Here is a 17,558-nt window from a genome sequence, read left to right on the forward strand (position 1 = left end):
ACTGCTCACTTACATTAAAAACACATTCACCAAAATATTTATTTCAGTACAATTCTCTTAATCATATTAAAATAGAAACCATTTAAAATATATTTAACTTTATTCTACGGCCATCTTACATTACATTGCAGTGCAGTGCAGTGCAGTGCGGTTGAGCACTCGCGTTATGGTAATGAGATCGAATCCGAAATTGGATGCTGTGTGACCACTTGAGTATTTCGCGGCGTCCATGCATTATTTACATACAGACATATTATTATTAGATTATATTATACACGACGGAGTGTTTTAATATATACATAAACGAGTAGTATATGGATATTTGTGTATAGGTACTATGATTATCATATTTGATATTAGAGGTATTTGAGTGTCTGACTGAAAACGCGACGATTGTAGGTTGGATACACATTGGGAGGAAAAAAATATTCTCATTTCCTCGTTCAGGTGACGAAACTAAGCGACGTTAAGTTCCTACACTTATCAGGCAATATTTCGAAAATTGGGAAGTTTTCATCATATATTCCCACTGCTTACCATGTTTCATGAAACTTTTACAGTTTTTATATTTACCTACTTGTTAAAATATGCTTGTTAAATTAGCTTCACGTACATAACACTATAGGCAGAGGAAACCTGGGAACTTAGTGTTGAGACACAGAGCGAGGAAATGAAAATATTAAATAAATCACTTCGAATGGGAAAAGAACTCACAACCTGTCTGGATTACAGACTCACGTGTAGGATACACACGCGCGCCACGCCTGGCCTCCGTAATATATAAAACTAGCGGACGCGCGCAGCTTCGCTTGCCTATTTAAGGGTGAATTCTAATAACCCACGAAACATGTGTTCAATGAAATATTTTGAAGTCTAAATTTCAAATTTTATAAAAATCGGTGGCGATTTAAATTTTTTTCCATACAAATTTTCAACCCCTTATTTGCCCCCTTAAGGGGAGAATTCTAGAAAACGATGAAACACGTGTTCAATTAAATACTTTTAAAAATCTAAATTTCAAATTTTATAAAAATCGGTGCCGATTTAAATTTTTTTCCATACAAACTTTGAACCCCTAGTTCACCCCTTTAGGGTTAAAATTTTTCAAAATCCCTTCTTAGTGGATGTCCAGATTACAAAAGTAAACTTTTGTCCAAATTTAACGTTTCTACGCACAGCGGTTACGGCTGTGCGTGCGTCTTACCTCAGTCAGTGAGGACAAGTCCTTTTATATATATAGATTACACAAAACTTGAATTCCCTTACTTCAATAAACTTCCAGTATCAGTACACCAGTTAGGCCAACGATTAAAACCATTTGCACAGCGAGACAAAGATCAAAATCTTATCTTAACCAGCATCACAAATAAGATTTAGTTGTTTTGCTTAAGAATTAGCAAGAAAATTTGTTTAGTTTCATTCTTTATCTTAACTCCGATGTAAATATGAAATGTTATCTTTGCTTCTAAGTCACGCCTCACTTAAACTATACACCTATTGTTTGCTTCGTATCTACACCTACCTCGCTGTTTACAACCTCATTGTTAAGTAAATTCTCTATACTATATATATATTTAATTAGTTTTAGTTATCTTTATCACGATTGTTCTGAATGTAGTTAAGCTATGATACCTGTAGGATACCTATTCATATAATATTTACTTAAAGGGAACCTAATTAAATTTGATATAATATATAGATATAAAACTCTTTCGTTACTGAATGACTGACAGAGAACGCCCAGACAAACTACAAACTACAAACTACTGGACTTAGAAATTTTAAATTTTCTCACTTTGGTGTCACCATTAAAGGTGGCGTCGATCCCTGACTCCCACTACTCAACACAAAATGTATCGAAAATTGAATAGAAAATATGAAATAGAGTGTCTTAACACTAGGTTCCCTGGTCTAAGTGAAATACAGAGTCAAACAGAACGAAGTAATATTTTCTTTTATAACAAATCAAGTAAAGTATGGGCGGAATGGTAATATATCATAAAAGATCAAGATGAGAAGCGAATGTGATCCTATTTGAGTATTGAGTAACACGATAGGGCAGGAAGCGGTTGATCTCGACGGTGACAAACGTGCGACGTCGGTGCATCATTTTAATTCTGTCATCTCGGTTTAAATAACCCTTTGTTGTTCTGTCTGTAGTTTTAGATAAAATATTGTTTACTAAATCAAAATAGATTAGGATAAAATAGATATTATATTATTAACTAGCTTTTACATGCTGTTTTATTTGCAGTGTTATAGTAACTATGTTAAATCCAAATAATTAGATAAGAAAAGAGTTATTTATTTTCTACTTCCCATCATTGTGCCAATTAGATAAGTGAACCAAAATTAACAAACCCAAACATATTTATATTATTATTAAATGTTATCGTAACCCATAAATTATGTATCACCACCACGTCGCGTCGGTCACTTTCGACCCACTTTCAGCCAAAATCATATTTCATAAAATTTAGTAAGCGATCAATCTTTCAACGGAAGCCACTCAACCTCGCCCCGGCCGTGGATTCGTCTGTTATTGTTGTTTACCACCTGCCCTATTTCTATTATCGCGAACGACACGCGATTGCCTAGATGTGAATGTGGAACTCCGAAACATTTTGATGATTGAATGTTTGACGTAAATAGCGTACCAAGTTGAGTAATGTACAGCGTTGAAGGATTGCTCCACGCATCTATTTTAGAAATACTGTATATTAATTAGGTGGCGTAAATCAACGCCGCATTTTTATCTAATCCGACCGGAAAAACAAAATATATATAATAATGTATAATATGCACAATCAGACGGTCCCTAACCTTACAAAACCACTATTATCAGTGCCAGATCTTCTAAAGTATAACAAAATCGAATCGAAACGTAATAAGGATCCTTATAATAAATTCAATACAAAAAAGAACAAAATTCGCATAAATCTAAATAAGAAGGGCGAAGAAATAAATATCTCAACCTTCGGATTCCAACCAGAGGAAATATCGCACCCGAATTCCGTAGCATATGCAGGGCAAAGGGAAAAAAGCGTGAAAGTCAAATTCTTCGACTCCGCCCACGTGCGAACGACAGGTGAATGCGCGGGCGCAGGTCTACGCGCTCTGTTTTGCACAACGTGGAATATATTAGCGAAATATTCATATACAATGGTTGACAGTGTTATCTTTGGTCTCTTTTTGTTGGACGTTACTTTTGCTGAATAGTTTTGCTTATATCGATTCAGAATTTAGTATCGTGTTATCTTTGTTGGAATGATTAATCAGTCAATGGCTGATAATGGTTGAACCTTGTTGAAGTTTATAAATAATTATATAAATTTGGTATGATATTACTAAATTGTATGCTTTTCTTTACCTCATGATTTTTAAAATTTTAAAAATATTATATTATGATATCAGTAAATAACTGTTGTAGTTATACTTTTTTTGTATGGTAAGTGGAAATTATACATGTTTTGATTTCTGGAAATCATGTATCTGGAAATTATACATTTGAAGATTCACTCAAGGGATAATCAAACCCACAACCACAGCAAACTTACGACATTACAATACAGCGACTACCAAATTATCCAAAAGCTAAAAATAAAACAATATTTTTATTTCCTTTTCCTTTAATCAAGGTTAATGTTGTTTGCCGAACTCGTAGAACTTTCAATCCGTTGCAAAATTGCATCCTTATGAGATTCCCAACAATTCAAAATTATTAGAAAACTTGTAGTGAACTATCCGAAAATAATCTCAAAAACGAGATTCAGTTAGATTTCAATTTCAATGTGAGAAAAACAAAAGTTGATGGGCGATGCATCACAGTGCATATGCATTAAAACGTATAGCCAGGGACATACAACAATGAACAATGGGAGCATAAATCAGTATAATTAGTTTTGCCTGAACGAAGCGAAATCATTGGTCAAAACGCAACTCAGTCCCCGCCTCCTGGAGCGAAGAGCGTTAGAGCAGGTACTTGGACACTTGGCTTCGATCAAACGTAACGTCAGCAACGGAACTGAACGCCCTGAATGAGGCTAAGGTAACCAACAGTAAACGATAATACAACAAATCCGCCATTTCATTGAAAATATAGTTTCATTATGATATATTAATTGCTAATTGTCATTCAATACAGCTTAAAGATATAAGGTGTAATTGCAATTAATCTGATAAGAAAAAAAAAGATTATATTTTTTGAATTAAATTTTATAATTCATATTTTTCATTAATTACATTCTTTCATTGTTTATTAGTGTTTTAGATTTTTTTCCTAAAAAAAAACATTTCTGCTGACGCTACACACCTCAGTTCTAGGCCGCGTGAATAGCGCATAGCTCAGTGCGCCTCTTTACAACTGTACATCACGTGTTTAGCATTACTTACACTACTACACTGTTAGTGGTGTTAGTACTGTTGCTGCAACAGTACTAACACCACATACTGACATTACTTACATCTGTCAGTTGCGGATTAATTATGGAAAAATTCTTATTGATAGATTGCTTATTTTAGAGTTATTTTTGACATTTTTAAAGTTTATTCCACACTTCAAAATAAATATGTTAGAGTTCCTCGTGCGAGTTTTGTTATATTAATAGGAAATTATTTTTCCAGTTGATTTACTAAAAATTACGCTTCAACCAATATTATTATATTTCAAATAAATTTATGCTTGTTGACGTTAGGCTGTAAATTCTTCATCTTTATGAGGATATAAGAACACCTTATAATAAATGTGCGCTTATAACACTAAGGTCAAATTATAAAACATTGAGAAAATGACAATAACTCATCCCAAGGGTGGTAATCCGTACCCACAAGCCTACATATGTGAAATGAAAAATAAATTGCTCCTCTGGTGCAACATCGACGTAATTGCACATTCAAATATAGACGTAATGAAAAATGACTTTTTTGAAAGAAATTGTGCCAAATGGCCGTTATATAAATACTTACATGCTTATACTGTAGTAATTTTACCAGGCATTACTACTTCTGTATTGTTTTATACCCAAAATATAAAAAATATCATAGGATTTAGACGACCCCATCCACTCTCACCTCTACATTAGTATAAATTGAGTCGACTTGTGTCTCTAATGAGAATGATGTCCAAACGTCTCTACGACGACGCGAACTGATGGCGACGACTCTATCTGGCCTTTTTTCAATCTTTGGAGATTTTTGTTACTTTAGGATTTATAGGGTGTGGTGGTAGTAATGGCCTCGGATTGTTTTGATAAAGCACGGGTTCTGATCCTCCCATGGTTTAATTTTGTATACTTATTATTCCTAAGTGTGGAACGGCACTTTAAAAATGTTAAAAATAAATATTTTTGTTATTCTGTAAATATAGATTAAAACAAAAACACATTTAAAAATGTTAATGCTCAATAAAAGGTCATCGGTAGCAGTCATTTTTATTAGGAAACTAGCGACCCCCTTGCGGCTTCGCCCGCTTTTACTACTGGATTATTCATATAATGTATGTTTGCAAAGCACTTAAGATAATGTGAAAATTAATTAAACCCTAATGCAACCCGCATTTTCGTAGTTTCAATAAGTATTTTCCAATTGTTATACTCGGCAAGAATTTTTTAGTAGGTACCGTAATTTTAAATCTGTGCTACTAATCTTTTCAAGTACTTATTAAAATATATTTAAATGTCTATTTTTAGATAGTTAAATGACTATTTTTAAACGGAAGAGATTATAAACAAAAACCTACCTACTAATAACTACTATAAAAAATATGAATACAAATATATCGCGCTGAAATAATACATTCAACTCCAATTATCCAATACGTGCAAACGCATCTAAATCTTCGTTGCTATAAAGGCAGGCGGGTTTTTTTTTCGAGCTTGTGGTTAATGCTGAAGAGGGTATTCTGTCCCTGATGAAAAGCAAGCACTACGTGGCTGCCTATGAGGAAAATTAAATAGAATGCATCGGCCGGGAATCGAACACGGGTCGCCCGCGTGGCAGGCGAGCATTCTACCACTGAACCACCGATGACTGCTCATGACGCACTTGTATAAGCAAAACGTCGCGGGGCGCGTTTCGCAGCAAGGATGTTTTGATATTGTAACAACTTCTAAAGTACTTACTAAAATGAAAAAACAGTAAAAGACAGTTTTGATCTACATTAAATGGCCAACGTAACTAATGTACTTATTTATATGCTGAGAGTAAGGAATAAGTAAAACTTGAGTCGATACTGCTGAAGTGTCAACGACGTGATGTGTCAACAATTAAATGCGTTTTTCTCTTAAACTATTCGCAATTTCGAAATTGTGTAAAAAGCAAATTTTATCTTCGTTTAATGTAGAAAATTAATAAAGTATTTTAAAGGATAAGGATTAATACCATTATAGAAAAATATCCCTCACAATAAAAAATATATTGAAATTATTATTTTTAGACAGAAATATGATCACTACACGTTATCCTTAAAAGATAAAAATATGCTCTCGCGGACTTTTTTGTAGATCTCATTGAGAGGAACAATACTCCAGTACATTTTTTTCATGTAGTACTTACCATTAAAGCACCGCAATAAAATCCGTAGGGTGGTTTAGAAGAAGAAGAGTTAGAAACAACAGACAGACACGAAAAGCGACTTTGTTTTATAAGATATAGGATATTGGTTCAAATGAGAGAAAGTAGGGATAGGAATGGAGTAGTGCATACACTGTAAACGTGACGGTTAGGAGATCTACTACCATTGGAAGGAATTAATTATTTTCATTTCCTCATTCTCATTAGAAGACATAGCGCAACGTTGAGTTACGTCACTCAATACGCATCATCTCTAAAAATGGGTAGAAAATGAGAAATTGTGGTGTTTTACACTAAATTATTTCTGTTCACCCTGTTATATACGGGATACACCGTGAAACTGCAAAAATCTAAATCTATCAAAATCAAAAATCTATTTTTTTTCTGTAACCTTAATTATGCAATGATAATGACAAGGATATTTTTAACATCCAGCGTCGATGTCTTTACTCCCATACTCATTGATCAATAATCAGTACCCACAAAGTAATTATAATATAAAACATTAATAGCTTAAATATCAATCAATGTCATAGCAAAGTTAAATTAATACGTTTATGTAGCCATGCCATCCATCAGACGAGATTGATGGGTGACGAAACAAAAACCAAGGCACCAGGCATTACCTCGTGTCATCGCTGGGGGGATGATTGTACGTTATATCATCATGTATTGTGATAATTATGTGTTAGGAGGATTTAGGTCATAGATTCAATTCATGCGTGATATATTTTTAAATGGTCAACAGGCAATTTATTAACTTAACTAATAGTTAAGTTGCGTATTGTTGGGTATGATGTGGAAAAATCTTAAAATAGTAAAGAGAATAGTATATTAACTTTATTTTTTCTCCTTCGCGCTGTATTCCACACATAGCAGGGTATATTTTAAAGTATTATACACATATTTACAAAATATAGAAGACACTGAGTTTAGTAAGTGATGTCAAAAGCTACGATTGAACCTATTACCGCTTTTCTTTTAATATTCATGATATTATCTTATATTAGTAAGATTTATGTATAATAAATTTTAATATTGTAAACCATATGCCAGTATTCCCATAGAAATTAACGTAATCTTGATGTGATGGCCGTAAGATATGCTCAGAGTGTTATTCGTGTTCCTCTATGATGGAGCTATTAATTTAAACACTTATAAAAGAGGCCTAACATACAAAAAAATAAACAGCTTCAAATTTTTTCTTAGTATGTAGGCAAGAGGAATTTATTTAAGACAATCGTTCCCCACCTTCCAATATATTTTGACATTGCGTCTTGATTCACAGAACTCAACTTCACGCTTAGTCTAAAAGAGTGAGGAAATAAAAATAATATTCTTCGGAGAGGGAATCGAAATCACAACTCTCGACATTACACTTCACTGTGTCACTGCGCCACGACGGACTCTTGTCTTAGATAATTGATAGGCAATATTCCCTAATAAACAAAATATTATTATTAGATTTAGTACAGATTTAATGAAATAAATATAATTTAAAACTTATACCACTTTTCAACGGCCCGCAATTATCGTACATCGGTCCCGATATCTAATTAAATCGTTAAGTTGTTGATTTTAATATTCTAATTTTCAAGTGTGAAGCCTAAATACACTCTACATATGTTTAAGTCAAATCCAAATCATGTATGTACATATGAAATAAACCAAGCGTGAGAATGTTTAGAACCTTTAGAACTTCAAACTCTTATAGGAGACCAGGAAAAAAATAATAAAAATAATAGATATTTGAAGTAAGTGGAACTAGCTTAAATTTTTGAAGCAATTAAATGGAAGCGGTTGACATATAATAATTCTTCTAATTTTCGATTGAACTCACAATCATCGCGTTTATAACCACACTGACCACTGCACCACTATCACACTTAGAAGAAATACAGCAGCTTCCTCAAAACTCACTTAAAATTGATTTATAATAAAAAAACAATATGAAAAATCGTCGATTCAACATACCCCAGTATAGAATCGTTCTAAAATCGTCTGTTGTATAGCATATTTCAAGCTTAGCTCTAATTCGTGGCGGCCGACAGCGACAAATGATACCTGTTGCGTGTAACGTGCGCGAGTCGTTCAGTTACGATCTGTTTGTGTGGACTTTTTGGTTTTGGTTTAGTTAGTAAGTTCGTTAAGTAAGTTATGTTAGTAGTAATGGGGGAATCTAAGTTAGTAAATGTTAGATCAGAATAATCTAAATATCCAGTTCAGTTCTTAATTTATGGCGTTTCGAGCGTGCCAGTTGAGCACTAATCACTTCACCAATGTCACGTTGTATGGAGAACACACGAAGGAGACTGTACGGTAAATATTCTTTAGTCAGTAACACAAAATTATCAGTAATTTCTATACAGATGGTCAGTAATATCAATACAGGATGCCTAGTAGCGTCACCACAGTTATCCTTAAGTGTAAACATTTACAAATACAAACAATCCCCTAACAAGGAATCGAACTCGCTACGTTTTATAATCAGCTACTTCTTACCCAAACACCAACATTACTCAACTTGTTGCACAACATATATAAAATGGGTATCCCTCATATATACTCACTCAGCTACGTCCTGATCTACTATCATTTGTCTCCAGCTGTTTAGAATCACGACTTCACCATTCTTGGTGGCTTTATCAGAATAGTCGAGTAAAGTGTTTTAGTGACAAGTTAGCTGAATTGATTGACGAGACGTACTGTTTTAGAAAACGTAAAGAAGCGGGATTTGAACCCGCGCCGTAGATTAACACTTTAAAAATGTAAAAAATATTTCACGTAGGAGTATTTTATAGTAGGATGGTCAGAGAGGATCTAATGTCAAGACATTTTGTTGGCTATTCTCGGTTGGATACATTGAGTGTGAAGTGGGGTAATTCAACGCTGCGGCTTGAAATTGTGATCAGAGTTATAATTTTTTTTTTGCTAGCCTTTAAAATCGTTTAACAAAGTTACAGGCCATCTTAGAAACAGAGTTTTTTAGAAGAAACTATAAGATTAAGTCTTAAAAGCTTGGATTTATCAACCTCAACGTAACATTATTTATTTATCTAATTCTTAATTATAATTTAGGGATATAATTATTTTACTTCCTAGCTCTAATAATAAGAAAAACCGCGACGTTAAGTTCCACTACTCAACACGCGATGTTTCTAAAGTTAGGAGAGGATGTGTCAAGTTAAAAAAAATAAATAAATAAGGTACCACCTAAAACATCGAACCTTTTACCATCGCTAATGCTGTACAAGTAGCTAGAGATCATACAAAGCGTTGCTAATCTCATACAGTGAATATAAACTTGTTGAGCGACGACGTCACGCCGATGTCACATCACTAATAGTCGTTTGTCATTTGAGTTTCAAACGAATACATCGTTCGTATCTAGTACCGATTTAGTATTGTGGATGGAATTAAAATGATTTCTGATAAATGAATTAGGCAGGAAGTGGGGAACGGAAGTGCCTTAATGGGTTTAACATTAGGTCCCTAGGTTCCCTCTGCCTACCCTGCTATGTGCGGGATACAGCTTAAAGCTAAAAAATCTTTTTCGTTAGTGAGAAACTGATGGACAATACACAGAATTTAGAAAGTTCAGTAGTTTACAGTGTGAAGCAAATGAACTTGAGAGTAATCTATACTTCCATACAATTTATATAGAAACCCAGCATCAGTAGCTTACACAAAAAGAAGAAGAAGAACAATATTTATTAGGTTTTTGCATTAAGATTACGCCTGCCTACCCATTACTTAACCTATCGAAGTCGCTACTATCGGAGGCGCCTTACGTTACAAGCCACTGTACTCAATTAAACTGATAAATATTGATAAGCGAGATAACAATTGGGTACCTAGATGTTTTTATAGCATTAAATATTTCTATGTCACATTGATTGCGGCCATGGCATAGTAGGATTGGAACCCAACGGGAGTTGAAAATTTTTCATATACCTATTATTTATTTTTGTTTCTGCCTCGTCACCGGAGCGAAAATGAAAATAACCGATATGTAATTTCTTCAAGTAGGAGTTGAAGCCATAAACGTCCCACGCTTGTGCCACTATGCCACGACGGCCTATTTAATTGTTTTTACTTACTTAATACTTAATTCACTTTAATCATTAATATTAATATGAATCATTACAATATAAAATACCTACTTGTAATAAATTGGATTTTTTAATCAATTTTAATACATTATAGTAATTGACACGAGGTCTCCAACCTTCGAAATGATAATCACATATTTTTTTGTAATAATCAATCAAGTATGTACCTAAATTCATCAAAATTGTTTCGTAAAGTCATTGTTTGCGAAAGTAATTTGTCGGGTTTCTAATCTCTAGACGTTTTTGGTTGTAGAGAGAGAAATGGAGCGGACTTATTACTTATTTTTTAGCAGGGTAGAAGTAGAGGGAACCTGGAAACCTTATGGTTAGACAACTCACAAACTGTCGGGCTTACCGTCGCTCGTTTGTGTGCTTCTGCCACGTCTTATTATAAACGGGTTGTTTGTTGATTATATTTATTTATTTCCTCGCTCTGGTTACGATATAAAGCGCGGTGTTGAATTACGCCACTCTGCACGCAATGGAATTGGGGAACAGAGTGTCTTGACACTAGATTACATCGACCTATCCTTGTTTGCTGAAAAAAGTGTGAAGATGTTTCACTAAAAGCAATAAATAGTTTAAAAATACGTAATAAAATTATCAATCAACTAATCCTATTTAGACTTGAAACTGTTTAAAATAAATCTGCTTAGTCTATGAAAATAAGAAAATAGTTCAAAACTTGTGTAAATCGATTGAAGTTGTATGCAAAAGCTTTGTATGAGGGGAAATTACATGTCGTATGTTATAATTGAGACCGTCTGGGATTGATTAAATAGAAACCAATGTTTTTGTTGTAGAATTTTTTTTTTAATATATTATTTATAAACACGCACACCATACTGGAGGTAGTGTGGCGCAGGAACACAGGTATGTGACTGAAAACGCGATGGGTATGAGTTCGGTTCCCACTTGAGGGAATGAAAGTTTCTTTTATACGCTCTGGTCAAAAGGCGTTGAGTTGAGCCACTCAACACGACTCATAAATTCGTCGGAAAGCGGTATACAGCGTGAACCTAAAAACAAAAAATACATACGAGTATATTTCACTAGCTTTTACTTTCGGCTTCGCCCGCTTGGCCAAATGGAAATAATTATGAATTGACTACGATTAACGTGACAACCCAGAGTATTCCATATAAAATCCCGTTACATCCAGGAATAATTACATATTTTGTACCTTTCAAAAGCAAAACAAATTCAAAACTACTGTGCCACACGTCCGTACGATACTTTCCAATCGATATTTTTCTAACCCAAATACTTACAATTGACCGTTAATCCGCAAAAAGTTCAAAGTAAATAGTATGAAACGTCGCACAATCGCTATCAGATCGCTGCGCTGCCAGGATAAGCTACCATCTGCCTATGATGGATCATTTGATAAGGGACACCAGCCCGAACGATTACACCTGATAACGCGCTGTATAGGTAGTGTGTAATCAAAGCTTCGAAAAATCTAATATCGAAAATAAAGTAAACATATCAATCAAAATTAATAGTAATAAATGCTAACTATATTTATTTTTGTGTGTAGTTTTTTTTAGTTTCACACTGTATCTCATATATAGCAGGGTAGGCAGAGGAGTGTTACGACACTGCTACTTACTACTAAAATTTTAAGGTGTTGCGTGTGCATGGAAAACTCAAGTTCTTGTTTTGTCTTAACTTACCTTAACTTTTAAAGTAATAAGTTCAAGGAGATCAAGAAAATATATTCTGGGTGGATATAAATTTCTAATCAATCACAATATTGACCTTTTTAAAAGACTTTACGGTAATCTATAAAGAACAACTTTAGAAACAATCATCACATAAAATCCATCAAATCACGAGCACCTAAAAATAAGAAAAACAAAAGAAATAAATCCGAAAAACAGTTACTCACGTCCCAATACTTGCACAGAAACCTATTTACCTCATCTAAGATCGACATAACGGTGGCGTTTGATAACAAAATGAGATATTATCAAAATTGTGAATTCTGTTGAAATTATACCATTGTTTTCGTAAAACGACCACTCACTGTCCCATGGACGTCTATTGGAGGCATCGCCGTTGGGCACATTCGGACAAACGTAGCTAGGTCGGGATAATTCTGTATCACGATAACGTCGTACTATAGTATGTGACTGTTAACGATGGCGGTTGTGAGTTCGATTCCCATGAGGCAATGAATGAATTCTCTGGCAACAAGACGTTAAGTTAAGTTACTCTACTCAACACGATTTGTCTGGAAAATTTGACGGATAGTGGAATAGATTGTCGTCTTATCGCTAGGTTCGCTCTGCTTACCCTGCTATAATCGGGATACAGCGTGAAATGATATGAAATGAGAGTATGATGAAGAATTGACTGGTCTGGCATTGACAGCGTGGTCAAAGGAAACCCTTTTACCAGGTTGGAGGCTTTAGGCGATCCATTTAGCGCATCCTTGATGAGATGCATTTTAATCAATTAACCCGCAAAACGCGGTTCACGAGCCATTGGGCAGTGAAATAAGGCCCACCGCAACGTTTTCGGTGTGTAGGTACTGTGGAGTATCTCCGGTTTCAAAATTTTTGACGTGACGTCTCACTTTGTGTACAGGGTGAAGCGGATTTGGTATAAGATTTTTAAAAAATCGTTTCACGCTGTATCCCGCATATATCAGAGTGAATCTAGTGCTAAGTCACTCTGTTTTCCGAGTCATAATATTAGATATAAATAATTTTAAATTTTACAATTTGTATATTTTTTCCCAAAAAAAATATTCGTATTAGAATTATATTAACATTTAAAAAAAATATATAACAAAAAACAATTTTACGAACGAACCCATTACCGATCACAATATCGCTAACCGTTATAAAGACAGGTTCAATAAATTAAGTCACAGCCTATATATTTAAAAATTTTGAACGATAAGCTTATAAGCGAAAATCGTTTTTCTTATTTTGCCTTACAGCTCAGGTTTTGGTCTGTCGTTTAGAAATTTGATATCAGATTGAAGGCTGGTTTTAAAGTGCTTCATGATAAATAATTACTTATATCTCCACATATACAAATAACTGTTTCATTACACTAAAGTATAGATATCTCTCTATCTCTGTTTAATAATAGAATGTCTCTCTGGAGTGAGAATTTAGTGATAAAGTATTCTGTTCTCCATATCACCGCCCGAATTCGAGATGTCGTGTTGAGTGGTGGAAGTTAATAGCATATTTGGTCTTGCCAGAGCGAGGAAATGAAAATAATTCGTTCCTTGATTGAGAATCAAATTCACAACCATTACGCTTATAGACAGTCGCTGTTCCACTACCCCACGAAGACCTCAACTCCACAATCCAGAAAAACTTAACAATTGTTTTTCAAAATATATCACGATCTTGTAAATCAAATGACATGTACATTTTAATTCATACAAAGTGAAATGATAAGAGCTCGTAAAAAAATATGTGTTGAAATCGATAATCACGAACAAAATTATGTCAGCTGATAACAAACTGTAAATAATTGGTCAGTTTTGCTAGAGTGACTAACAACAATCAATCAATCATTAGGTTTGCGTAACATCGCGTCAATGATAACTTTATTTAATGCGTAATTTTCCTGGTCTAATCATGTTTTTGGGTATAAGTTGGATTGGAATGTCTCGAATCCAGGTAGAAGGTGGAGAGAGGAGTGTTTCGACACTAGGTTCTTTCTGCCTACCTTGCTATTGACGGGGAAAAGCGTAAAGCTAACCAACTAAATAAGTTCATTTCAATACTATTCGATATCTGTGTCAATTTGAGCACGATACGTTTTGGCGTTATCTGTAATCTTTCTTTCACTTGTTCCTGATTAAAAGTTCCAATATCAAAATGTTAGAATTCCTTTGTTTCTTTAAGTTAAGCTTATCGAATTCAAAATTGAGCTTTCATTGACAAACTTTTATATTTGACCACGTTCTCTACTTCAGTATCTAATCGGATCTTAATTTAGTCGTAGCTCAGCGATTAAACATCTAACGTGATGGTTGTGTGTTCGATTCTAACTCCATAATGATTTTTTTTTTTCATTTCCTCGCTCTATAAAAAAGACAAAGCACGGCATTGAGAGTGTCTTAACACTAGCTTCCTTCTGTCTATCCTGCTAGAAGCGGGATACAGCTTAGAGTTATTTCTTAATTATTGTCTTCCATATTACAAACAGAAACTAGTGATTAATATTAGGCTCTACACTACTCGCAGACATTTGCCATCCAGCCTAGTACCAAATTAAGAAAAACAACCTCATGTTTGTCTCATTTGTCCACAGAAGAGGCAACCAGTCCAGACAGCGGTGTGAAGGACCAGCGGGAGACGGGGACGCGGGACGGCGGGGGGACCCCCGAGTCCCCCGCGTCCCGCGTCTCGCCGGATGACAGGGACATAGAGCACAGCATCCCGGCCACTCTTATACAGGATCCTAATGCTGAAAGGTAGAGATTGAGTTTTTTTTGTTTATTAATTCTTTTTTTGTTTTATGATGTGAGAATACAGCGCGAAAATAAAATTAACAAATAATTAATAACATTTCCGAATTCGGCGGAAAGTGGGACTTATTGGGAACGGAGTGTTTTATCACTAGTTCCCAGAATTCCTCTATCTACAACGCTATGTGCAGGATAGAGCGTGAATCTAAAAATAAATAAAGGTAGTTAGGTACTTTTACTCCTGAGTAAAAATTTCAAATTAATCCTTAATTGAAAGGAAGTTATTAATGTTTTTATCTATAACAACATTTTCATCATAATTATGTTAGTATTAATGTACCTTAGTAGGAGTTATTACACCTACTAAGGTACATTAATTACATAGAGATAATAAAAGTATTATAATTTAGGCATGTAGGTATCGATGGACGTATTTCTTATATTAATTACTTTCATTTCCTAGCTCTAGTAACAAGACAAAACGTGACGTTGAGTTTCGCCACTCAACACACAATTTTTGAAAATTATAGAAAATAGCTTCATAATGAGTAATTCTTAAATTATCACTTAAGTATATATTTAAATAAACAACCAAAAGCCAAAAATATTATGAGAGAGATATTTACTCGTAAAATTCTTCTTCTAAACAAAAAATAAAAACCATAAATTCGATAGAAATATGAATAACGAAACGCAGTGCTATCTGCCATACATTCGTAACACTCCCGACAATCACATTGTCTACTTGACGGTGGTCTCGCCTTCAATCCGCTGTGTCCACTTTAACGACCCTATTGTTTTCAATGATCAGTTGTCAACTGAATAAACCAAATAACGTCGACGACTCCATTCCATCTCTATTCCTTCCATATAAAGCGTATATTTCCTTGCACGAAGTTGCTACGTAAACTGGCTGGAACATCGAAATGAATGGATACGCGATACTGACAGCTAGTAGGTAGTGACACTAAAAAATATCAAGAATTTCTCATTTGACACTTCATCAATATCTGTTATAGTGGGAAGGATCTATCTTGATAATTATCGCGAGTGATAAAAAGGCAATTTTTAGTGAATGTCCATCATATGATTTATTAATGTGCATTTATATAGTAATTGATAGCGAAAATTGAACTGTTTTGTATTTTTTTTGGCTAAAAGAATGGGATGTCATTAAGGGAATAGATAAAAAAAATACGGTAAAAACTTATATAAGTAGACCACAAAATGCCTTATCTAAAACGCAAAAAAAAAAATTTTTAAAATATAGCGTTATAAAAATGATTTTTTCATTATTCCAAAGACACAACAGACAGACATTTACAAGAATTTACAGAAAAACGTCAATTAGGTTGTTAGATTGTAGATATATGATTCAATCCAATCAATTTTAATAAATCATTCAATAAAAATAGAACTTGCTATCTTTCTGATAAGAGACACTGCATTACGGCGTGCTTTATCACTAATACATGACCACACAGGTGGATTTTCACCTTCATTACGCATTTCTTTCTATAGTATCTTTATTTTAAGGAAATACTAAATGTCTTAATGGGAACGAAATACCTTAACACTATATTTCCAGGTTTCCCCGGTGTACTCATAGGCTATATACGGGACATAAAAAAAAATACTAAAGAAAAGATAAGGAAAGAAGCTTTTTGTTAATAAATAAATTACTATTTTTTATTCGTAAGTCTATTTGAAATTAAATTTTTTTTGAATTTTCTCGATGATGATTGATATTATAAACGTAAAATTACCTAAAAAGAATCCGCTATCAAATTTCTGTGGGCATTAAACTAACTACTGTACTATAGAACAAAATCACTCTGTTACATCCTTATCCCACATCTAAGATGCATCTCACAATAAAAAGATATACCATAATATTAATTTTTCAACAACTTAATTAGGTTTCTAATATTTTTAAACCAATAAAAACTGGACTCTACTTTGCAGGTAGAGCCTTTTTGTTATTGAAATGCCACTACAGAAATTTAACTTTTATAATTTCGATCTTATTCTATCATTAATAGGGTGTGTAATATAAAATATAGAAAATTTCAACCGCATAATATATTTGTAATGTATACGTAATCTGCTCAATCACTGTCAATTAGGTGCAGTGAAGAGATGCCATCAATCATAAACGTTCTCTAGAGCTGAATGATCCTGAGGGTCCATTGTTTAGAATTTAGACTTCTTGTATTTATATATTTCAAGATGATGTTTTCACTCTAGTAAAGAGGTTCACGCTCTCGTATTAAGGTAGACAGAGGGAACATAGTGTTGAGACACTCCGTTCTTTATGCACCAGTGGAAAAAAATGAAAACAATTCATTTCCCCCAAATGGGAATAAATCCATTACTGTTGCGTTTACAGTCAGACGGAGTGGTACAGACCACCTCGTTGTTTTCACTTAATATTT

At 34.0% G+C, this 17,558-nt stretch overlaps 1 protein-coding gene across 3 annotated transcripts in view; it reads left to right on the plus strand.

Moving 5' to 3' along the window:
* Positions 1–17,558, plus strand: part of tio (zinc finger domain-containing protein tiptop) — a 225,039-nt gene that overhangs the window by 197,875 nt on the left and 9,606 nt on the right. For all 3 annotated transcript variants that reach the window (XM_085204915.1, XM_085204913.1, XM_085204914.1), the window contains one exon: positions 14,967–15,129. In XM_085204915.1, the coding sequence (XP_085061041.1) occupies positions 14,967–15,129 (163 nt within the window). The remainder of the gene's footprint in view (positions 1–14,966; positions 15,130–17,558) is intronic.

This window comes from Heliconius melpomene, chromosome 20 (assembly GCF_056956725.1).
Source record: "Heliconius melpomene rosina isolate 202511_hmr_F chromosome 20, ASM5695672v1, whole genome shotgun sequence".
Classification (NCBI taxonomy): Eukaryota; Metazoa; Arthropoda; class Insecta; order Lepidoptera; family Nymphalidae; genus Heliconius; species Heliconius melpomene.